Here is a 26,510-nt window from a genome sequence, read left to right on the forward strand (position 1 = left end):
TTTAGTCAAACAACTTTTGATATTTATATTCCATTGCACAGATATGGGTTATACAAATTAGTAACACAAGTTACTTCTTAAAACTCCAAACATATTCTAAAATATTATTACAGCAGATGCTTAGGATATTAAAACACAGAGGTGGAAATCATACTCTAAATAGTTAAATATGACACTGAAAAATACTGCATACTTTAGAGAAAAATTAAATTGTGTGCTCAGATGCTCTAACAACTAAGTAGCAGGGCAACTAACAACTACAACTAAGTTATGGCAGCCCATCTTTATGTATGAATTTATATGGTTATTCTTTAGATAACCACTCCTCTGGAAAATGCATAATTAAAACGTAAAATCTCTATACCTAAGATATATGGTGAAGTGTACTATTATCCATGACTCATAGAACTACTAATTCAAAGATAAAAGACATCACACTTGGAAAGAAGTAAAGATTTTTAAAAGGAAATGGTTTTAATTGAATTAATGGATGGAAAGATAGTGAAGCCCTGCATCGCTACTTACATGAAAGAAGATTTTAAAAAATAATCACTGCACAAAATACAAAGGGTAGGGTTATGCTGTGATATTAATTTTTTCTCCATGTTTTCCTTGACTGTTCAAGAACAAATTAAAGTTTCCACGGCAAATTTGTTTTCAAAATGCCGAATCGTAACACAGTCGCTGACTTCACGTTTCTGAATACCTGTTTGGGAGGGGAAAGTTTTTAAATTTTTGATTCTTTAGTAATAATAACACACATTAATTCTCAGTTATTATATAGACATGTGAAAATATTTTATTCTATATTCCATGAACTTCGATAGTTTGATTTCTTAACATTACAAAAAATAATTTTCCTCTTATCAAAGTGCCTTAACAGATCTTAGTAATAATAACAAAGTCATATGTATAAACTTTGAAACGTATCTTGATTATGGTGGTGATTTGTGGGAACTTCACACTAAAAAGAGAGTATTTCATTATATGCATTAAGCCTAACTTTTTAAAAAAATTACGAAGCATTAAGATAATTTAAAAATGTAAAAAATCAAGGAGGAGGTTTCAAGTGACTCATTAAAAGTATTAACAAAAGCCAGGAAGGTACTTTTACTAAGATGCTGCAGTTACAAAGAAATCACACCATAGTGTATTTGAATGTTATTTCCTCCTCTCCTACACCTATGTCACATGTACTTTCATTCAGTTTTTGTAATAATCTTCAAAAGAAATGGGGAGATACTGTCATCCTTATTTTTTCAGGTGAGAAAGCAAAGTTTAAGTGATTTGGTAAAGCAGTGTGTCAATGCTCTTAATTCTTCTGCCAGATTCCTTAGTAATTAACCTGTTATTATTTTCAACGAGATCCAAAAGGCAAACCACCTGCTTAGAATCCCAATCCGAGTGTACACCTGAAGAGCTTCTCCAGAGACCTTCTGGATAAAAAGAACCCTTGCAGTATGGCTATACCAAACAGGTAGATAAAATATTGGCCTGGGTGGCTACATGGAAAGCAACCTACAAGCATTCAAGGCAGTTACATTTCACTTTCACCTGTACTATCTGCAAAGAGTGGATTTAGAGTCAAAATGACTCTTCACAAATCTGTAAATATTATCCAATGGTAAAATACAGATTTTTTCCCCCCACTCATGGCAAGCATATTGGTAACAATAACAAAACTATATCTAAATACAGTTTAATGCAATGAAGTAAAACAAACTTTTTTGCCAGTACTTTAAAAAGTATTACCTTTAATGGTTTCTCTGCGTTGCAACTTATAAGTTTCCTTGTCATGGCACAGTCGATAAATAAAGAAACCCAGGTGGTCAACATTCTCAATGCGATCGGTGATAACCATGTGTTCATGAATCAGATATGATTGAGGCAAATAGGTTCCAGCCTACATTTGAAAAAGAATATATTATATAAATAGCTCAAGGCCCACACTGAACAGACAAGGAAAATAAACAAAATTCTTAGAAACTGTAATTAGAACACAGGCTGGCAAACTACTGCTTACCATCTATTTTTATAAAGTTTCATTGAAAAACAGTTATGCCCATTTGTTTACATATTATCTATGGTATCACAGTTGAAGAGTTGTAACACAGATCTTTTTTCTTGATAGCCTCCTGTTTATTCTCTGCCCCTTTAGGAAAGCTTAAATATTATTTAGAAATTATATTTTAACTTCAAAATTAGAAGGGGAAAAAAAACAAAACCATGAGTCCTAGATCTTCTTAGCTGTACTTCTAGTAAAATGGGATTCTATAGAGCTAGTTTCTCAAAAAGAAATTTCAAGATACTATAGCAGCATCATTAATAATATGTATTTTAAAATTTTATACCTTTATGTTAATAAGTAACTCCAGCAGGTTTCTGGGTGGCATAACAATGGAAGTGTTCAGAGGAATCACATAGCACTTATCCAGGTTAAGATCTAAATAGGCTGTGAGTTTCTGGGAAGAAAAAGATGAATTTTTGTTAGATTAATATTTATAAGTCAGGCAACAACCGGACTTTTAAGAATAGTTTGTACCATTAGAATGGGTTGGCTTTAAAATGTGTAAATCACTCGTACTTCAACAAATCGAGACTTTGCTGGGATAGGAATGGAAGTAGTAATGGGAAAGAAAAATTATTGCTACTAAGAAGTAAAATTCTTATCATGGGTTTGTTTCTGTAATAACATAATAAACTATTAAAATTAACTGCAAAAAACCCTATCACCTGATTAAGAGATTTAGTTCCCTCACTTATAAACCCTAATGCCCTCCAAGGCATCTGTCCATTGTATACAAAAATAAACTTCTCTCCTAAGCATCTAGAATACTAGTTAATACCATCCTTAGAGAACTGAATTAACAGTCAATTGAATGATTGTCTGTGTTCTTGTGATTTGGGTAAGAAACTCTGGTTAAAAAGACTGTCAACAGGATGGTTTTGAGGGTTCAAATGAGTTAACTAAACCATGTAAATAAACACTTAGATTTTAAGAGCTCAGTTAAGTGTTAGCTATAATTATTTACTATTTGCTTTGGATTAAGTTTATTACTTTGAAGTTAAGTGACTTTTCAAATTGGCTTATAAACATTCATCAGATGTATTTTATCAGGGATAGAATGTTTGCAAAGCTAACTTCAGTAATATGTCTGAATGTTCAAAATGGCATACATGTACCAATATAAAATCTACAAGTAATATGAGAACTTCTGAATCCTGACTTGAAAAAAAACATTCTCAAGACAAAAATTATTGGGGAAACTTAAATACCAACCATTAAATAATATTATATCTATTATCATGTTAATTTTCTTAGATGTGTAATTATGCGGATATGTAGATGAAATCCTCATTCTTAAAGAGGTAGCAGCTTAGGTATCTAGGTGTTATGCAACAAATGTGAGAAAGAGATGAAGAAAATGAGAAAATTTTGCAACCAGGTGGTGAATTTGGTAAAGCACCTTTTCTGCACTGCGTAACAATTTTCAATAGCTGGGGAGAAATGCAGAATAACTTAAAAATAGATTAACAAGCCCATCAAATGTTGACAATTTATTTTGTAGGACAAGAAACCCAAGTTTATTTTTTCAAGTAAAAAATAAACTCTAAATAGAACGATTAACAAATACAGCAATTAAAACTACAAAAGCATAAATTAAAGAACTTGCATTCTTTTTACAGTTTTGGACACCTGGCTCACCTTGTTAAAGTCATGAACAATGTTGGCAGGATCACTATCTGCAAACTCTGGGACAGGCACGCTGATGAATTCAACTTCATCCTCCTCAAAGATCTTAATATTTTCCTCAATTGTCTGGTAGCGAGCGGCTGGGGCATCTGCAGAAGGCTCATTTAAGATGACATCATCTTTGATGTACTTTATTCCACAGTAGTACACGTCATCTGGCTATAGAAGAGTTTCAACACTATTTCAGCAATTCAGTGGGAGACAGGTTTTTAAATGTAAGCATTGCTTAAGCTGTCACCTCTATCTAAATACTAGTTTGCTTGCAAACTCTTACTTTTAGATGACAAGTCAGACAGTTTAATCACAGAATTCACACATTTTTTAAGATCAAGTTTTGAAGTACTGTAAAAAACAGCTTCAGAAGGAGAAAAGCAGCTGATTTCCCCTTTTTGTGATGCACAAAAATAGAATGTAACAGCAATTATCCATCTGGTGACAAGTAAGTTTGAAGAAACACACAGGTCTATTTCTACCTGCAGGCATCATGAATGTTTCTTCTGAAAGACCATACTTTTAAAACTTTTGATATGATTCACTGACTCAGTAATTTTTCTGTTAGCCAAAAAAAGGATAATTTTTCTGAAATTTCCACAGGTAAACAGACTTGTTTTTTTCCTTCAAGTATATCACAATTAATTAGAAAATACCATATTACACCAAATTACAAATATTGTAAAAAGTATAAATATGTGACAAAGACCAGTAGTATGTAACAAAACATTAAGACAAATATCTCTGGATAGTAAAACTAACTGCAAATTATTTTTCCTTTATTAAATATAGTTCTTATAAAAATTGTATTCAACAAAGTGGTATTTCACTAATGTCTATTAACACTGTCTTCTTGAAAAACAAAGAAAATGAGCGTGAGGTTCACATATATTCTGTGGCAGAATAGTTCCAAATTAGTTACTTAAAATATTCTAATTAAATCATTATTTTTTTTCCTTCAGAAAATTACTATCTTAATTTATTTTGCTATTGTAGCATATATTTTATTTGACATAAAAATTGCCTAACCATTTATTTTTGAAGACTTGTGAGTTCACAAAAAAGCACTCATATGGAAGGTACCTGATAGTTTATGTGAGGGGAGAACCTATGCCATCATAAAATGATTTAATTAAAATAATTATTTTAATTATTTAAATCTATTTGTCAACATTTTCTCTAAATTTTAAAAATATTAAAACATTTGAGATAGTCACAAAAAAGCTCATTTCTCAGGATTCCTTAAAGGAAAAAAAAGTAACCTACTGAAGTACTGCCCAGAAAAATATATCACAAAACAGAGATGATAATTCTAATCAGAAGAAAAATCTGGATTAATGCACGAGGATTACTATTAAATACTTAAGTTTCAAATAACCTCCACCTTAAGTTACTTCAACATTACTGCTGAAGTCACACAAGAAACTAATGACTGAGGAAGAAGCAAAGAGAAGTACTCCAGTATATTCTTCTGCCTGATTAAAAGGCTGTCAGTCTAAGAGCTAGGCAAAGAGGTTCAGGAGACTTTAGAACACAGCTTCAAAAGAGGCCACAGACTACAGCGCAGGCTTAGAGCAAGTTAGGGCCAACTTTCTAAGGAAAGGCAAAAAAGTTCTTAGCATTTTCCCACTTACTTGAAGTGCAAAATATTTGTACAGATATGCTCCTCCTAGAATGACACCTGCAAGCATAAATGCTAGTCCAAAACACATGCACCAACACCAGGCTCTTCTCTGGCCAACTGGTACCACTTCATCTGGGTCCTAAAATATGAAAACAGACTGATGGTCAACATCACATTACCAGTCAGAGTCACAGAAAATAGAACTGGAAGAAACTCTGAGGATTACTGTTTTATAAACAAAGCTAAAAGAAACCAAGGAGTCAGGTGTCTAATCAAGATCAAAGTGGTGGTGCTAAGACTCATCATACCACCTCTGGAGCTAAGAAAGAAACCAGCCCCTTGGGAGAGTTCTTTCTTCTAACTCTCAACACTTCACCTGCTACCCATGTCTCTACAGCAAAAGCATACTCCATAATTTCTATCTTCTGTACACGACATTTGGTGATTAGTGTCTCTTCTGACACAGAAAAATTCAAAGAAGGTTATAGCACAACTTCATCATGCAGTATTATGGCACTGAGCTTTGTATATTACAACGTCAGGGTATAATTATTTCCAGTAGGAAAACTTCAAATAAGATCTTTCTAGGAAAGATTTAATTAAAAAAAAAAAAAAAGCCTTATATGGTCAAGATATACAACTAATATACAATTATTAGAATTTTGATTTTGATTCACTCAAGGAAATAACTGAACGTTACAATGCCATCTGGGGTCAAGTTCTGAGATACCCACTCCCTTTCCCCTCCTAACTCAGTTCCTCCTCTGTCACTGCGGAGTAATAGCTAATTTCTTATTTGTACCTAGTTTCACATGCAAACACCAGACAAAGGAGATTAGTTACTGGCATTACATTATTAGTGGCTCAAGAAATAATCTAGTCAATAATATTGCGATTACTATGTATGGTGCCAGGTGGGTACTGGAAATATCAGGGGGGAGGAACACTGCAAAACATAGATTGTCTTACCACTAAGCTGTGAGAGTATTCTACAATACCTTGCTGTAGTAGGTGTACTTGTCAATGTACTGGATACATAAAACAATCAGTACACTGTAAGGGAGCAGTATGTAATGAAAACAAGACTAGGAGAATTTATTAAGCCATGTAAGATATTCCACCTGTGAATAAAAAGTTATAAGCATCCCATGATGTCATAAGGTAATATGACAATTGAGTGATAAAATACAGTGTTTCGCTTGAGTCCTTATGTGACTGACACAAATATCCAGGAAGGTAAGAAACAGTTCCTAGCATAATTAATTTTAGGATGCAGGCAGAGGGGATGGATGGAAATAGTCATTCCTAAACATCTGGTATCAGCTGTTGAGACAGTCAAATGTGTGTACAACACCCACTATTTGGCAGGCTCTCTTTTCTAATAATATGTAAGTGAATGGCCAAAGAGCATGGGCAGACACTTGTAAAAGATATGCAGCCCTAACGATCAAATTGATGACAAGTTTCCTGGCTTTTTGGTATACCATTTTTAACTGGTCAGCAAACAGTAATTTCAAGAATGCCTACTATGTTCTAGACACTGGGGGGCCGGGGGGGGGGGGAATGGGTGTGTGTGTGTGTGTGTGGGGGGGGGGGGGGTGTGTGTGTGTGTGTGTGTGTGTGTGTGTGTGTGTGTGTGTGTGTGTGTGTGTGTGTGTGTGTGTGGTGTGTGTCTGTCTGTCTCTCTCCCCCCCCTCGTGTCTACATAGTGTCTACTATGTTCTAGACACTGGTACATATAGCCTCTGTCAGAAGAGATGATTCAGAATCAGCCTGGAAACTAGATATGCAGAAAGAACATAGTTATGACATGGGTTTTAACATGAGAATGTAGAGAGCAAAGAAGGGATGGTATTATTTGGGGAAGACTTCCCAGGGGAGAAAATACTGGAATAGAATGTGGAAGGAAAAATATTCATTACCTATACAGAAGACAGTTAAAGGGCATTATATGTAGGGCAAAAAATGAATGAAATCAGGAAAATAGAATGTGCATCTCCATGGGCCACATGCTGGAGTGCCCAATAAGGTAGGAAGGGGTAGGAAGATGAGAAAGGAGAGGTTAACTGGAACAGATCAAAAAGGGACTTTGTATGCCATGTTATGGAGTTTGAATTCTTATGTTCATTAAAAAATCACCTTTTAGGTCTCTGCTCTCCTCCATGTGCAAATACAAAGAGAAGACAGCCATTTACAAACCAGGAAACAGGCTCTTACCAGAAGTGAACCTGCCCACACCTTGATCTGGGACCTCCCAGCCTCTACATTATAATAAGGCATAATGTTTTGTTTAAGCTAAAAAACAAATGAACAAATAAAAACACACATTTAAAGACTATGACAATAAAAAATAAATTTCTCAAAGAATTTAATTTATAAAAATATTTCTCCACAAGCCATAGTTCAACACCTCAACAATGTGAACTATGGCTTAAGAATCAGAAAATAAAAATCTTTGAACCGCCAAATTATAGACCCAAAGTCACAAAATGCTATCAGGTATTCAAAGTTCATCTAATCTCTTTTCTTCTCTAGATTTATAGTGATCACTTTCTACCTTGCATTATAATGGCTTACATACAGGTCTTATCTGTCCCTACTAGACTATAAGGTCCTTGTAAGTATCCATTCATATTCATTTTGTTTTACAGTCATACAGGAATGTTCTGCATGACATTTCCTTCAAGGATGTGCATATATGAAGGTGGTCCCATGAGATTATAATGAAGCTGAAAAATTGCTATAGGTTAGTGACTGCCATAAAGCAATGCGTTACTCCTGTGTTTATGGTGTAAACAAACCTACTGCATCACCAGTTATATAAAAGTATGTACGGTACATAATACTTGATGATAATAAATGACAATGTTACTAGTTTATGTATTCACTATAGTATACTTTTTATCATCTTAGACTGCACTCTTTTTTCAATTGGGTTAGCCAAAAAGTCAATTTAGTTTTTTCCATTAAATAAAAAACACATTTTTCATTTTCACCAAAAACTTTATTGATTTGGATATTTTGAGTATGTTGGCTATCTTCCGACTGTTCTCAATTAACGCCTCAATTTCATCACTATCAACTTCAACTTGTCTGCCTGACCATGGAGCATCGTCCAGTGAGAAATCACCCGCATGACACTTCACAAACCACTTTTGACAAGTTTGATCAGTCCGAACACCTCTGTAACACTGCACAAATCTTTTATTGTGCTTCAGGTGGGTTTTTACCTTTCTTGAAATAATAAAGCATAGTATGCGGGAAATGTCGCATATTTTCTTCCACCTTCATTATTAAAATATGGCTACACAAAAGTTCACCAATTTCGACTTTTTTTCTTAAATGCACACTGATATGACAGCTGTCACAATACAATCTAACGAACCTGTTTCAAATGAAGTTAAAGACATCTGAGCACTACTAGAGCCATCTTACAGGAAAAAAAAAATCAAACAAACTTTCTGGTCAACCCAATACTTATCCTCCCCGCCCCCCCAAAAAAGTTTGCTGTAAAACACTATGCCATGTTACACTGGAAACAGCCTCATATATATCCTGTCTACCTCATTTCTTGATTGCATCATTTCTCTTGTGCTTGATTTACTCATTGTTTTGTACAGTCGTTGCTGTACAAACTTGTAGCCTAGGAGCAATAGTTTATGCCATACAACATAGGTATGTAGTAAGCTATTCCATCCAGATTTGATTTTCAACCAGTGTGCCACAAGAGGATCACCGGCATGTCCCAAGAATTTTTAAAACATGCAGTAACTGACTATTTAAGTCAGGGGTACTGACCTCTTTTCCCTTAGACTGTCAAATTTTAAAAAATGACAACAGCCAACACAATAGCTGTTCATTGAATGGATCAAAATTACACCTATTCTTTTGTCAGATCAGCAAAAAAATCTATTTTTTGGTGTACCGCAGAATTTTAGTAATTACTTGATGTATGCCATGATATGAAAAAGGCTGAAAATCCCTGCTCTATGCTGTTCACACAATGACAAAATTGCCTAACACATTTCTCAGTATGGATCCCCATCATCAGGCAATACATGGGTGGCTCTACTGGTAGCTTGCAGCCAGCCTTGGCACTTAGGTGGTACTCAACAAATATCTGATGAGCAAATGAAATTCAGGTTTTTTTTAAAACCTTGGTTATTTTTTTTTTTAATGACCCATAAAGTTACATCAGCAGCCAGTATGATAATGGTATGGGTGGGAGCAACATAAGAATTCATGACATACAGGGACAACTCAGCAAAGAGTATTAGCCCTAAGTACTTAGCCCAGTTCAACATTTATTTAGGGCCTGTTACATGCAATGTACTGTGTTAGATCTTGTGGGAAATTCAAGTGTGATTAAGACATATTTCATATCTTAAGCAATTTACAACTAAAAATAATACTATGCATGACAAATAAATGATATGCCATAATACAACCTGAATCATGGACAGGCATTAAAGCATTTTCAAGATAGAAAAGTTTTAATGTAAGCAATTTATTAAGTGTATTTGAAATGATTACATTTTAACACTTGAAAGAGAAAGCTTAAAGAAAAAGCCACATATAAAATGTTTAAATGTAAGAAGAAAAACCCCACAACAATCCCAAAATATGTAGAAAATGCATTGGACAAACTCCAAGTGCCATTGATGATAAAATCCCTTCGCAAACTAGGAAGTGGTGAAATTCTTTAATATGAATAAAGCTAATCATCAAAAACTTATAGCAAACCTCATACTTAATGGTGAACCTTCAGATTTACACCATAACCTTTCAAGTCGGGAATATGAGGGATGCTCGCTAAAACTGATTCTTTGTATCCCTTAAACATTACATTAGAGATCCTAACTGGTACACAAATGACAAGAACAGAAACAGATACAAAAATTAGAAAAAAACCCCCACAAAACTGTCACGTGTAAGTAATATAACTGTCTATAGAAAATTTAAAAAAAAAATCATTTAGAGTTCAGCAAGACTGCTGAAGATCAGTAATCAAGAAAATCAACTGAGTCATTATTTATAATTGCCCCAAATTAGAAACAACACAAATATCCTTTAACCAGCAAATAGACATACTTGTATAAAATGTGGTATAGTGATAACTGAATCAAAAACATGCTAGTGAAAGAAGTCCAATGCAAAAGACCACTCACGGCATGATTCCATTTTTATGACATTCCAGAAAAGGCAAAACTATGATGACAAAAAGCTGCTTAGTGGTTGCCATGGCCAAGAGCTGGTGAGGGGAGGATAGCAGGGGCATGAGGCCTTTGAGCCTGATGGAAATGCTGCATATCCTGCTTGTAGTGGTGAATATATTACTTTATAAAATTACCAAAAATTTAATCAAATTATACACATAATATGGGTTAATTTTATTGCATGTAAATTATATTTCGATATGGGGAATGAGGGAAAAATCAACTGAGATCCTGCATATCAGGCAATAAAAGAAGTCAAACACCACCAAGTGCTGGAGAAAGTATGCAACAATAAGAATTGGGGCCTTTCATACAGTGGATAAGAGTCAGTACAATTGCTTTGGAGAATAATTTGGCAGCAACTAATGAAATTAAAGATTTATATACCCTATGACCCAGCAATTCCACTTCCAGGACTATAGGCCAGACACACTTTTGTACACATACATAAAGATACAAGTCTAATAATGACTACTGCAGAATTGTTAATAAGAAAAAAATGGAAATAACCTAAATGGCCATCAAGTGGAGAACAAAGTATTACAACATGGGTGTAAAACCTTTGCCGTCTCTGGGGCACACTGGAAGGAGAGATGTCTTGGGCCACACATTAAATATACAGACACTAACAAAAACTGTTGAGCAAAAAAGAAAGGTCTTAAGTAAATTTATGATTTTGCATTGGGCCATATTCATAGCCACCATGGGCCACATGGGGCCCACGGGTTGGACACCCCTGTATATAGGTTCATATAATAATAGTTAAAATGAAATCAACAATCACTAATGATTTTGAGATAAATCTCAGAAACATAATGTTGAACCAAAAACAAGCAAAAAGGCAAGCTGGATAATACATACAATATATGATACCTAAGACTTTAAAAACACAAAATGGTATTACAGATTCTTTATTTTTGTATGCTTGGATTACTTCTACATTAAAAACAACAAAACTAAAGAAGAAAAAGGAAACAACTCATGAACAAGAGCTTCTTCACTAGGGTATATACCCTTTACCTGGCTTAATTTAAAATAAGTTATAGAAACATATCCTCCCCCATGTACTGCAATAAAACTGATGCACCTTAAACTATGCTGATGAGGTAAAAGATCTCCAACAGATGCTGTACAATTATCATTTCTAATTTTTATAAAATCTCAAGCTTTTACCCCAGTTTATAAATGAAAACACTTAAGCACGCCCTGGCATATAGTCACCCCTCAACAACAGGTATAGAAAAACACGACTTTCAAAAATATTTTTAAAAGTACTTGCACTGTACTAATTTCTGGTTCAAATAAATCTTATCACATGATAAAGTAAAACTGTTTAATTATATTTTAAGCAAAATGAAGGACAAACTCTGTTCTGGTACGTCAATTACTTAAGAATTAGGTCACCTCAATTAGTTCCCTAAGAAGCTTCAGAAATGTGCTTCAATTATAAACTCAGATAAAATGCAAGGGTTTTCATATAGTAATTTTTATTCTGTTCTCATATTAACAAAGCACTTCATATCTCTGGGCACTTCTATTTGAGCCTTCTTTTAAGGATGAATGAAGAGACCTTTTTTTCAAAGCTCTCAGATACACTGTTCTGCATTAATATAGCAAATACAACAATGCTTTAAAAACCAGAATATTAAAGAGGAAAATATCTGTTAGGAATAAAAAATATATTACCAAAAAAAAAAAAAAAGGAAAGCAATGTCATAAAGACATTTCAGGTGTAAAAATAAGACAGAAATACAAAAAAGAATCAATATAATTTATTAAACTCAGAGTAGCATGAGCTTTTGAACATTCAGAAGTAGATTCAGTTACTTAGAAACATGTACATTTTAAAACTATTTGGTAATATGGATAAACATGGGGATGCACAGGCCAGTTGCCCATGGATGTGCTGTTTGGTGTGTACACTTGTTCTCAGAAATACAGAATTAGTTGCCACCAGTTAAAAAAATCTAATGATTCAAATTTTTAAAAATGGATTTGATTAATGGTCTAGTTTTCTAAACTCCTTCCTCATCATTTTTGTACTCAGTTACAAACACACCAAGTTCTTGTTTGCATCCCATGGTTTTAAACCTTGATTCTTATTTCCACCTATGACTAGATATGCTCCCTTCTGAAGAACCTAATTTTATAAAACAACTAGTCTAAACCACTTCCCCTATATAAAGGATTTTGAGTTCTGGGTTAGAAACTAGATTAATATGGTTAATAAAACATCTTAAATCTTTTAAATGACAGAACATGCATTCTTTTATTAAGGCAAACCTAAACAGCTGGCATCAGCAAACCAAAAATGGAGGCAGAGAGGGGCAGAAATTCAATCAGCCCAAAGAAAACCCTTGTTTTAAAGGCTATAGGAGTCAAAGAGCTGTTCCCAGAAAAGATAAAGGGAGAATGACAGAAGGCCACTTATGTTATAATACCATCTGTATGACATTCTAGAAAAGGCAATCTCTAGGAACAGAAAACAGTGAGGGGGTGAGAGAAAGAATGACTACAGAGTGGTACGATGGAACTTCTGGGATGTGAGGCAAATACTCTATGTATGACTATATACGTTTGTCAAAATTATCATAACTAAATACCTGAACAGGCCAACTATTTCAGTATTCAATACTCCAGTAAACTCAAACTCTTCTCCTTTACCAACTAATAAGCAGCAAGGGCAGGTTTTTTTCCTCCCCCTAAGGCCTAATGAAATGATACTAAAGAAGCTGAAAAAGATATAAACCTGTAAGAAAGAGAAGAATAACACTGATAGCAGAAAAGAAATGTCAAAATTTTGGAGGATGGGAAAACAGTTGGACAAGTGGTATTTAACTTCTCCATCTCAATCACCTTCGTAAATATGGATTATCTCATAGGATTGCTGTAGGGATTAAATAAGGAAATATATGTGAAGCATTTAAATCATTGCTCAGCACACAGTAAATAGGAAATGCTTAATAAATGACAGTTGATTTAACTGGGAAAGGTAACTTGAAACACACAATACTTGCTAAGGTTGAAGCCAATAAAAAGCAATCTACAGCAGAATGAAAAGGACAGTTGGAAAAAGACATTACTGGAAAGGAAAATTAAATCACTTGCTATTCCAGTAAGAATTTTAAAACACACAAACAAAAACCCTAATTATCATTTAAAATCTACTTTAAAAATGTCCAAAATCCTTTCCTAACTATATTCTTAAACCACAAAAATTATGAAATTATCCAACTTACTATTATTAAGCCAAAAAAACATCAAACATTTGTTTGCATTTTCTTACTCATTTAAATCAGGATATGAATTTTGCTTTCTCATTTGACTTTTCAAATGAGATTGCTACTACCTCAACTATGGTGACAAAGTCCACAAGGGGTCATGCATGACGTGTCTGACATACCAAAAGGAAGTTTTCCAAGTGATTGTAATTTACATGGATAACAGAGTTATTGCATTATTCTGTCCTTGGAATAGGGGGAGGTTTTAAAAATGAAAAATTAATCTAAAATTACAGGCCCACAAAACAGATTTCTTGTTAATATCCTTTACTGTTAACAAATCCTAAAATAAACAAGCAGCAATACAGGCACAAAAAGAAAATAAATTTTAAAGCCACTGCATAACCACCTATTATGAAAAATCTATAAAATCTGAACCAAGTACTGACATTATATAAAATCAGCACAGGCCTAGGTTTAAAAAATAGGTTAGAACTAAAAAAACAAGACAGACTCAGAGAGAGAGCAGGCTGACAGCTGGGGTGGGGTTTGGAGAGGTGGAGGGATTGAGTAAAACAGAAAAAAGAGCTTATGGACGGAAAACAGTGCGGCGATGGGGAGTGGAAGAGGGTATGGGGGGTATAAACGGTGATGGACGAAGACTTTACTTGGGGTGGTGAACACACAATACAGTCAGTGTATAGGTGATGTGCGGAAGAATTGTGCACTTGAAACCTGTATAATTTTGTTAACCAGCGTCACCCCGATAAATTCAATAAAAAATAAATAATAAAGTAATAAAAAATATTCTTTTAGTGCTAGAACTTAATCACTTTTATATCATTAGGGACAGAGTATCTGGCCAAAGCAGAATATTAATATAGGAAAACATACCTTATTTCCTGTTTGTCCCAAGAATACTCCTCAGTGGCACTTGCAGCTGCAGTCTTTACCCTGAGATAATTTGTGGATTATAGTCCTAACTTTACCCATGAAATATCTTGCTTCTATTATTATTTTCACATCACTCTAGTGTATCGATAGTCTTTGGAAATAAATGAAATCATTCTATTTATAACATTCTGTTTTTAGTAGTGGTAGTGAGCAGCACTTTTTTTTTTTCCTAAACCAGAAATGGGTTAAGACTCATATTGGTGAGAATTAAAGGCAAAAAAAAAAAGCCCAGACCAGCACTAACAGTCAGGTGTTTATAAACAATAGCACTGCATGCAAATACTACTTATTGTGATTTATACCCTTTCCCAGGAATAGATAAATTGGTCAAGATAGATTTCTTCTGCCACTGAATCATGAGTATATATTGTTTCTAAAAAGAATATTGTCTTCCTGAAAATTGTAAAGTATGATGCTCTAATCTCTATAATTCATTATAAAATTAAGTGTCCAGATTAGAGAGGAGAAAAAAAAGCAAACTTGTTCTAAACTAATTTTTGTATAAATCTTGGATTTCAGTGTTATTCAACAAGATAATTACATTCATATTCAAATGTGATTAATTCCATTTAAAATGCAGAACTTTTAATAAGAAAATCCCAAGTATATTATTCTAAAAGCATAAAATAATTTGAATGTGGAAAGTTATGTGTTCTATCCAAGTTGAAAATTTTGAAAGTTATCAAGATGACTACTAGAAAAATAATTCCAGTTCTTGAGATCAAGGATCTTTGTCTCTATATAGTGAACATGTAAAAAGTGCTTTGAACCCTATGCCTAGCACCAAATGCATGTACAATAAATACTCAGTAGTCATTTAATCTTGTTCCCTTGTTCCACCACTCCCCTAGCTCTTTGATCCAGGGGTGTTGTTTTCTTGTGAAAGCAGATACAGACATTTAAGTAGGTTGTGATTAATTTGGTTTACATAATTGGTTAGTCTACCTGAGCTATACAAGGTGGTTCTTGAATGTTGGGGTGCTTAGTAATTTAAAAATTCCTAGACTAGTATCTGGCCATGTAGGAGGTGCCTCTGAATATATGATCAATTTAGTTCTCAGAAAGAAAAGATCCCATGTGAGAGGACCATGAAAAATCCAATACTTCATTTTACCAATAAATATAATGAAAGCCAGAGAAGCTAAGTAAAATTATTTGTGTACTGTCACAGAACTAATAAGGCCTAAATACCATCTGACTCCATGTGCATCTTAGGGAAGGAAAAGCATGAAGCTATTAATTAGATCAACCATCTGACTAATAGCTCAGGTAAATTAACTCTAGTTATAGATGAAGTGACACCATGTCACAATTGGATAATGCTCATATCCAACAGCAGCAGCAAAAAAACACCCCCAAAAACAAACAAAAAACCCCCACAGCCTAAATTTTGACAGAATTCTGTTATCTTAATGGGTTTACTTCAATTGAACCATACATAGAATGTACAAAGCGTTAGATTTTTATTATTTATCCAATTACAAAGCACAGTAACAAAAAGCATTAGAATCATAGTCATAGAAGCAAAAATAATACAGAAAAATAATTCAGGTATACCAGCATAAAAAATATTTCAAAATAAATGAAAAAGATATTAATTATGAAACAAAACCTGAGTAATAAAGCCACAAATCAAAACCACAAAGTTGGTAGTGAGTTGCTGCTGTAAAATTACTCATGAAAGAAACAGTATGAGGATTGTAAAGAGGGAGAACAGAAGATGCTTTATATTATTTTTCCTTAGGCCATCCTGTCTGACCTTAAACTAATGCTAATAATGCAGATGGTTTCCATTATTATCTATTATTAATTATCATTAAGTCCATTTTTAATGTTAAAGGAAATATTCTAATAAATCTTAAGAAAGCTATCAAGATAGCCAAGTTTAAAGTCCTACTACGGACTTCCTGTTAAACATTTATCTTTACTTCTTCCTGAAAGCTGGATAGAGTTCATAGTAAAAAGGATAAACGCTGGCTGGGGAGGCTCAGTGGATTGAGTGCTGGCCCGGTTTGATTCCATGTCAGGGCACATGCCTGGGTTGTGGGCAGGTTCCCCAGTTGGGGATGTGGGAGACAGCCAATCAGATCTCTCACACATGGATGTTTCTCTCCCTCTTTTTCTTCATCCCTTCCCTTCTACCTAAGGAGTAAAAGGACAATATCTTTAAAAATAATAATAATAATGAAATAGTAAAAAGGATAAAATAAATCTTAAGCCAGAGAATGAAAATTAGTGACAGAAGAGAAACTATGTCAATAAAAATTTTGAAAGCCCAAAAGCTTAAGGAAAAAAACCTCAAGCTTCTAAAAGGAAAAAAAATAAAACAAAACTCACCATGTACAAAGACCCAGGAATCAGAATGACATCAGACCATAAGATAATGCGGCACTGCCATCAAAATGCTGGTGGGAAAAAATTTACTGCTAACCTACAATTTTATACCTGGATATATTATTTATTAAATGTGAAGATAAAGAATCTCAGACATGCAAGGCTTAAAAAAAATTTACCTCACTTTTTTTCCGATTCATAAAACTGCAGATCTAACATGGGATGGAGGCAAAGATAATTCAATTCCAGGACGGTAATTACTCTCAGGCCGTCTGCATAGCAACATGCCTGGACTGCAACCAGTGTGGATGGTAAAACTGAAGAATAACAAGTGAAGTATCCCCAAGAAAAGAGGAAACATGATAAGCTATCTGGTAAGTGTGTACATAAGGAAAAGAAATTATACTGCTGTCAGAGTTTGATGAATTAGCAATAAATATATAGAAAAACAAGCAACCCTCCCTAGGGATAATTATCAAATAATAAAAAGGTTTTGTATGAGAAAGGAAGAACTATAGTCATTCCTTTCTACTCAGGTGTAAATAATGTTTATGTCAATTATAATAAAACCAAAAAATATCAATTTAACCAGAAATTAATAACTATGCCAGGAGAACAGACTATGTAATATGTAAAAACATATAGAAAAGCTAAATATTTTTCATATTAGGAAGCCAGTAGGTAATACATAAAATTGCAAAAAAAAAAAAAAAAAAGAAACAAATGAAAACAAACCGTAAAACAGCATTATAAGTAAGTATTTTGAGTAGCTCTCCAAATGTAGTCCAGAGAGACACCCTGTCAGGGGATCCACAGATCAGAACTATTCTTAGAATAATAAAACTAAGACACTGTTTTCTTCATTCTTATTTTCTGACTAGTGTACAGTGGAGTTTTCCAAAAGCTAAATAGGTGATACAACAACAGGCTGGCTGCAGAAACTGGTATGCAAATCCAGCTGTCTTCTATTAAACTATACAGTAGAGTGTGCTACCAAAATGTAAACACAATGTGACTCTTCGCTAGTGAATGCTAAAGCTGCTGAGTCTCAGCCTTTTTCATCTCATGGTTCTGTGGCACAGCAAAAAATGCATCCTATGTTTTGCATCCTATGTTTTGCCAATCTGACCAAAAATGATTAAGAATAATTTTGATTCATTCACACTTGCCGGCTATTGTTGTGTTGGCTGTTACCATTTTTTTTATTTTTCAATCTAAAAGAAAAGAGGTCAGTGTCCCTTACTAAATAATCAGGTACTACACATTTTAAAAATTCTTAGGGCACATCAGTGTGTTGCAGCACACCAGCTGAAAATCACTGTGCTAAAGGGTTTTTATATTGTAGGAATGCATCCTCTCCAGTTAGCGGTGGGCTATATGTAAAATAGCAACAATATTGTTATGTAATTGACATGTGAGGGAGAATAGTATTACAAAAACAAGAGTGAGGGGAATAATGTGGAACTGTAAGAGATAGGGATAGTGCAAAAGCACTAACATTTGATGAATTTCTAACGCATTGTTGTTGCCACTGCAACACTGTAAATTGGTACCACCACTGTATTTTACAAATGGGGAAACAGGATTGGGAGGATTTCTAACTTGCCCCAGTTAACATCCAGGTTACAGTATTATCACTGCCAGTAGGGTCTAACACAATCTGAAAATGGCTTTACATATGAAGTGTTAATCTATAAAAGCAAAAAAATTAATAATTGTTCTGCTTAATTTTTAGTCTTGAAGTCTGCTACTTCTAAAAATCCTTAACGTTAAGTTTAACTAACATCTGCAAAGCTGAATCAAAGCAAAAGAGACACCTGGTCGTACATACTACATTTGTCTCATATCATGTAACTATTTCATGAATGCCAAAGCCTGTGACAGTCTTATATTTGTAATCATTACCATAGTAGTTAATAACAATAGTAGTAGCTAATACCTATTGAGCCTTACTCTGTTCCAGCCATTGTGATAAATTTTTTAGATTATCATATTCCTTATTTGGCTTATGGAGAAACTGAGACAGAGCTGAAGTTAATGTACCCAAAGTTTCACATTGGTAGAAGCAGGATTTAAACTCTGATTTATATTGTCTTGAGTCCTACATGACCAGACAGTACTTTTTTTCCTTAACTGTACCCCTCTACTGCTTGAGGGGACTGGGGTAAAAGGGAAAAATATTCTTTTGATTTCCCCCCCAACCATTTGAAAATGTAAAAATCATTCTTAGTTCATTGGCCATATAAAAATAGGCAGCCAGAGGCCATATTTGGGCCCATGAGCCATAATTTGCCAGTACTGCTCTTCACTATAGAGAAAACTATAAAACAGTGGTCTGTGTCAGGTCTTCAGTGTCTTTGCCTTAAATTATTGTATGGATTAGTTGATTTCAAATAAAAACCTTGATTCTAGCATGCCTTTAAAAATTAGAGGGTCAAGCAACCCTGAATCCATTTTTTAAAAAAGTAAAACTGATGGGCTTGGGATATTTTTTCCATAGCATTAAAATAAAAGCAAGAAAAAAATTACTTTTTTCCCCCCTAAAAAGCTGATGGAATGGTATATACAGCAGAACAAAAATAGCAGAAAGGTTAGCTAACATAATAAATTTTAAGAAATGCAGATCTTAGATCAACTAGCTCTTAAAAATCACTTTTCCCCAACATAAAGATGGGTCTTCTTTTGGATGCTGCAGTAATCCAAGTGATTTGCTTAACAATGCAACTTACCTTTTTGGCTCTATATTAAATTAAAAAATCCATCAGAAGTAGGCCAAAGAAGGCTTACATAAATATTCAAAATCTCAAATTATTCGACACTATACTTAAGTGTCAATTTCCCAAATAAATTTCCAAGATATTTAACTTCAAAATGTTAAAGTTGTACATATTTTATTCCAACATTAATTTTTCTTCTGATATATTAATATTAGCTCTAAGTCATAAAATTACTGTTGGGAACCGGTCAGCATTAAAAGATAAAATATTAAATGAAAAATAAGAATATCCCCCTATCATCAAGAATAATTTCCTAATTTCTACAATTACCAACTCAAATTCTTCTGCTTAAGAGTATTTCTGATTTTCCCCCAAATGACAGAATTATAAATACTTCATAGAAGTTATTTTTACCACTAATCAATTTAAGAATGTAAAAAATCTTTAATTGCTTAGGCCTGGCTGGTGTGGCTTAGTGAACTGAGTGCTGGCCTGTGAACCAAAGGGTTGCTGGTTTGAATCCCAGTCAGGGCACATGCCTGGGTTGTGGGCCAGGTCCCCAGTTGTGGGTGCCCAAGAGGCAACCACACATTGATGTTTCTCTCCCTCTTTCTCCCTCACTTACCCTCTCTCTAAAAATAAATAAATAAAATCTTTTAAAAACCTTCAATTTTTAAAATAATTTTATTCATTCAATTGTTGGTTAACACTTAAAAGGTACAATTATACTATTTCCTTAAAGCTATTAAGAATATGTATCACAAATATTAAAGGGGCTAAATACAATTAGATAATTTTTCAACAATTTTCTTAGGGTTATATCTGTAATAGTTTCCAATTTTCAATTTCAGCCATCTATCCTATAAAAAGATTCGCATTGTAAAGCTTTGTGCAAAGAACATGAGAAAACCAAGAAATAACTCTTTACAAATAATATAAGCTTCTTGAAAACATAGCTCCGGTGTTACTATTTTCTACATATATAGACAAAAATTCCATTCAGAAACTCAAAACTGTCAAATCCTTTAACAGGTAGCAGTTGTGGCAGGAAGAAATATTCAATGGCAAAGTCCTTAACTCCTTCAGCCTAAGCACTAATAAAAAGTGCCCAGTTTACCAAAAGTTTAAGAGAATAAATTCATCAAAGTATTTGAGAAGAAACTTTTTCTTTTCCTGGATGTTACTCTACTGCTAACAATGACAGATAAAGCAGTCCAAGAAGCTTTAGTTATGTAAATTCAGAAAGTATTTCCTTTTGAAAAACAAAAATGCCTTTCAAATAGACATTTCAGATATTTAAGATAGAGATGATAGAACTAAGAGAAATAAAATGTCCCACAATTACTACTGAAAACGTATTTCAATGTATGTTGTAAGCAAGACAAGCTTCAGCAATATATAATGAAAACCTCAAGTTAAATTCTAAATCAACTTCAAAAGGCTTGTAACTATGTGTGCCAAGAGGTATTTCTGATTAAAAACACTTCTACTCACTTAAACCATTCTCTTATATGGCGGAGTTGAATTCTATAATGTCTTAAAGGCTTATGATTTTGCCAAGGATAACATACTTGCTTGTCTAGTCTGGAGAAAATATGTTTAAGACGACACTGGGAATACCCTAAGCAGGTAACTTGTCTTCCAATTATACAGTATGCAACCTAGTCTACTCTCTACAGCAGCAGCCAACAGCGGTAGCATCCAGTGGGGCATGCGTACACAGGAGTTCTTGCCAAGTCTCTTGGTATGCACAGGGCAATTCATTTATCTTCCAGTACTAACATTTCACTTCAGATAACAATAGCTTCATGGAGAACCAAAATGTTATGACTGTAAAGGTTTTACTGACTGAGGTTGACAAACACTAGGTTATAAATGATATGTACTTGTTAAAGAGAACCTAGCACCCAATCCCCTTTCTAAAAATCAACACATTTTTCCAGTAACTGTCATCATATATTTAGTTTTCCTTTCCTCCACTCCCCCTTTAAAAAAAAGCCAGAAAAACGAAGACCACCACCACCTCAAAACTAAATTACCAAACCTCCCAGCCCCCTTTAATGAAAACAGGAAATGCCAGAAGTGTAAAGAACTAGGGCCCAAATAGCCATTTTGTGATGGGTAACTCAGACTTTACTGGGTTGGCAGTTGTTCACTTTTTCTCAAGCTTCCATCCTGCTCCATCTTCTCCCCTACACAAGTACTTTACTTTTAAGAGCACCCACAACTCCAATGTAAGGCAGAGAAGAGGCAACATGATTTATCGGCAAGACACTGTATGGGAATACCTATGAAGCAAATTTTAGCTTTTTTGAGGTCAGGTGTTGGGAAAGATGTCTCATAATTAGGCATTACAACAAAATGAGTTGTTGACAACTATTGTTCTACACTGAGGTAACCCAAAACAAATATTTGATTTATTACATAATACCTCTATCCATCTCCTTTCTCTTTGACCTATATTGCTACTTTATATGAGGAAGAAGTATAACATGCTCAACACAGGAAGGATGAAAGGGAACAGTCTGGTTAGGGTGAGAAGATAGTTATTTTTCACAATGAAAACAATTCCTGCCAAATATAATTATGCAATCCTAGCATCTTCATAGAATTTTAAAGCTGGAAGAGTCCTTACAGACTGTTTGGTACTACCCTCTCATCTAAGAGAAGAAAAACTAAAAACATAAGCCCAAGTTCAAATAGTTAAATAATGACAAAACTCGGATTTATGACTCAGTACATTAAATATTCTCTTTGATATATGCACATTTATAGTAAACAATTTTTTAAAGTTCAAAGTTCTAGACACAAACATATGAATTTCTGCCTACAACATAAAATATGCATATAATTTCAAATTTACCTCTGTTACACAAAGCATAGATACTACTCTTTGCTGTTTATATTCCACTCAGAGCTTTTGCTAACTGGGACAGGCGGAGGAAGGTGAATGTTAAGGGGAAAAATGTAAGAAAAGAATAAACAGCAAGTTGATTAACATAAAATAATCAACATACATGGCTAGCAGAATAAACAGCTACTGGAAAATGAGGCAATACAACCACTTCCAGGGGGTTGTCACCCTGAAGTGAGAAAAGAGCTAAAGAACTAGCAAAAGAGAACAGTATAAAAGTACTGGACTGTGTGTTACATAAACCCAGGGAATGAAGTGATGGAATTCTTGAAGCATAAGGTAGTGAAATCTGCATTTTTAAACTGCAATCCCAAGATTATAGAAGAGCAGATGACCCTTAAGAGTACATTTTGAGAAACACTGTTTTTTTACCACACTGAGGTCTAGCAGGGTTAAAGGTATAACAAATTCTTGTTCAGGAGTTCTGGTCCATACCTAGCTTTACTTGATCCTCTCAACCAATGATGCAAGGAAATGCCCCAGAAGGGTTATCCGTGCAGAATCCAGGCAGTCAAACTAGGCGGTAACTGCACAGTCACCCCAAGGAGCCAGAGAACATTACATAATCACTACCCAAGCTCTAAGGTGAACACCGTTTTCCACAAATGTCTGTTATAAAGTAAGGTTTTCATTTATCATTAAGTGACTGATACAAGCAAGCGAACAAAACAGAATCAGAGACATAGAAATGAACAAACTGACAGTGACCAGGGAGCAGGGGAGAGTGCGGTAACAGGGGAAAGAAGGGAAAGGGTCAAGCCAAGGAACATGTATAAAGGACCCATGGACAAGGACAATGCGGGGGCGGATGGGAGGTGAAGGGCAGGGCTGAAAGTGGGAGTTGGAGCACGGGAGAGTAATGGGGGGGAAAGTGGGGACAACTCTAATAGAACGATAAAAATTGAAAAAAAATAAGGATTCTACTTTTAATGTGAAGCAATATTTTGTCACTTGCTGAAGAAATCTTTGAGCTTATAGCTATAAAAGGAACTAAGTCATTTTTTATCTGCCCATTCATCCAAGACTTGTGTGGTCATGAAGGAAAACTCTAGCCCTCAGAGCTTAGTTCCAGTATTTTTCTTTTCATATAGGAATCTGGGGAAAGAAACAGAAAACAAAGCACAGAGCTATGAAAGGTTACTTTTTTACAGCTGCTATGACCACAAAATTTGCATGTGGTGAAATTGTGAGAAATTCTGAGGATCTAAAACCAAGGTCACCATTTCAGGAATGACAAAAAAGGTCAAAAGTTGGATTTGAAGAAGCCCAGCAAATTAATTCTGATTTTTGTGTAGTTTCAAATCTCCTTCACTACAGTGGAACAGAGCAAAGCTGTCTTAAGTAACATGATACGACACTCTCTCTGTCGCCACTTTTTTTTAATGGGAAGAATCGTATTTGTCTATACGATTTAAAAAGATATAAATAGAATTAAAATATATCTATGAAAATATTTCAAACTGTTGTTACTGGACACTTGACTATCAATCTATTTCAGGTACAATAAATGTTACATATAGAGATAAGGTAATTTGCTACTGGAATTATGGCCTGTGCATTCCAAACACTTTCTTTTAATACCAATTGTTTGCAATGAACTCAGAAAAATACTATCAACCCAAACTCTTAATCCTTTTTAGGGAATCAGTTCACTGTTCCTATTTCAAGGAAAGGCAGTCACTTAACAATCAACCCATAATCTTTGTGTTTTCAACTAGAACACTTCCAAAAATAAGTACAGGCTAACATTTTTAAATCCAAATAACATTATATTCTTAAACATTTTTATAGTATATTAGTGGCCTTTTTTTTGGCCTATTTTTCAGTAGTAATTTTCATTAGACTACATAAAAAATAACGCTTATTATTCATATCTGCACACAAATTACTGAATTTTTTAAGTTAAAACTAAGTTTATTCTACGAATAATAAGTCATGAAAAATGTTAACGAAAATTAGCACAATTATGGTTTCACTCCTGATTTTACTTAGAGCTGAAAGAGAGATTTTGTAAAATAAGGAGAATTCTGTAGGACAAGTTTCCTACATTTAGTTTCACTTAGTCCAAGGGGTCCTATAAAGCTGCTGATGCAACTGAAAAGCCAATTGTCGGGTTTACACTTAACATCCACATAATAATTACTGACCTTTACCTGCACTGTTTTAGTTAGAAAATCAACAGCCAGAACCTACTCTGAGCACCTTCACCTTGCTTTCTCCCCTCGTCGGCTCCTTCCTCCTTCTCCGAATCCCACCCGTAAGTTCACCGGCCAATACCGAAAGGACGTGGGAAAAGGAGGTAAAGAAGGAAATGCTTTTAAAATTAAAAGGCTTAGAGTAGCTGGACTTAGTCCAAATACTGTTCGGCCGAGAAACGAAAACTTAAAAGCAACAGAGATTTAGGCTTGTTATGATGTCAGCCATTTTAGGCACATTATTTATACCGGGAGGAAGTGCCAAAGTCTGTTGTTTTTGTGATTCTGCTTGTCGCCGCTGGTCTCCATGTCGAAAGAAACTAGTCCGGGCCCCACGAACATTCCCCCGATAGCAACAACGACCGTGAACTCGACACAATTCTTCAATCCTTCTCTCCAGGCCTCCCAAGCCCCCAATCCCGTGTTAGGCACTGCTTCCAGTTACGCACTTTCTTACAAAGCAGCAGCTGCGGCCGGACAGGAAAGGGCGGCAGCTCGAGAAAAAGGGTGAGCTCCACTCCCTCCGGGACGCGCGCCCACCTCTGCGCGCAGAGCCGCACCAGCGCGGCGCAGCTCTCCCGGCCTAGCCAGCGCCCACTCCCGGGACCTCCCAGGCCCTCGAACCTTGCAGTCCACCGCGACGGCATCGGGGGGGATGATGAGCGCCTCCTCACTGCTTTTGGGTTCGTCCTTCTTGGCCTCCTTCTGGGCCAAGGCCGAGTTGAACGTCACCTTCACCATGGCGCAGCCTGGGGTGCCCTCGGAGGGAGGCGGCGGGCTTGAAGCGCGGGCTGCGGGCTTCTGGCTGCAGCTGCACCCTCCTCGGCCGGTCTTGTAGATCAGCTCAGCAGCCGCTGATCGGGACGAGGAGGTTCCGCGGCGGCTGAAACGACTACTGCAACACAGCTAACGCAGCCCCCACCTCCCGGGCTAGGGCGGAGACGGCTCGCTCACCACCGGGTGCGGGCGGAGCCTGACCCGGGCGAGCAGGAGAGGCGGAGCCTGGAGAGCAATGGGGCGGGGTCGAGAGGGGGGGTCGGGGCAGGTCAGGTGGTGGGCGGGCGGGAGGGGCAGATCCCGGAGCTGGGCCAGGCCCACCCCTCTCCCCCAGGCACCACGCGTGATCTGGCAATGAAGGGAGGGGCTCTCCTGGGTGCGGACCTGGATATTCCAGTTCTGATTTCGCTTCCAGTAAGTTTACCAGACTCAGTGTTGGAGTTTTGTAGCAAAATCAGGAGCACTTTCTTGGTAAATTATTAATCTATGGAAGCACCAGGCCAGTCCTCTTCTGCCTGCTGCCCCCGCTGCGAGTCTAAAGGCCGTGAAATTTTGGGACGTCCACACCTGCATTTTCGCACTTTATTGTGGAACTGACTCATCGGGGCATTGAAATATTTAATGGGCTCTATCTTTGTGATCTCAATTCATTATCTTCCCCGGGCCGCACCTAAGGGCGTTACCTGACTCAGACTTGCCTTTGTTTTCTCCCTCTCCCTCGGAACGTTAATGTCTGCCTTCCTAGTCCCAGAGCAATTCAGAGGATGCTTTTTGGCAGATTTGTATTTCATACATCTCATATTTTGAAAACAC

General features: G+C 35.6%; 1 protein-coding gene across 1 annotated transcript; it reads right to left on the reverse strand.

Annotated features, from left to right (window-relative positions):
• ITM2B (integral membrane protein 2B) lies at positions 1–25,887 on the reverse strand. Its single transcript, XM_054586350.1, has 6 exons — positions 25,545–25,887; positions 5,380–5,508; positions 3,707–3,913; positions 2,352–2,462; positions 1,753–1,903; positions 1–706 (listed from the first exon to the last, which is right to left on the reverse strand). Exons 1-6 carry the CDS (start codon positions 25,659–25,661, stop codon positions 621–623), a joined length of 801 nt encoding a protein of 266 aa, XP_054442325.1. The 5' UTR covers positions 25,662–25,887; the 3' UTR covers positions 1–620.
• Between the last annotated feature and the right edge of the window lie 623 nt (positions 25,888–26,510).

This window comes from Pteronotus mesoamericanus, unplaced genomic scaffold, assembly GCF_021234165.1.
Source record: "Pteronotus mesoamericanus isolate MK-2021 breed Mesoamerican mustached bat unplaced genomic scaffold, CSHL_Meso_final contig_94, whole genome shotgun sequence".
Lineage (NCBI taxonomy): Eukaryota > Metazoa > Chordata > Mammalia > Chiroptera > Mormoopidae > Pteronotus > Pteronotus mesoamericanus.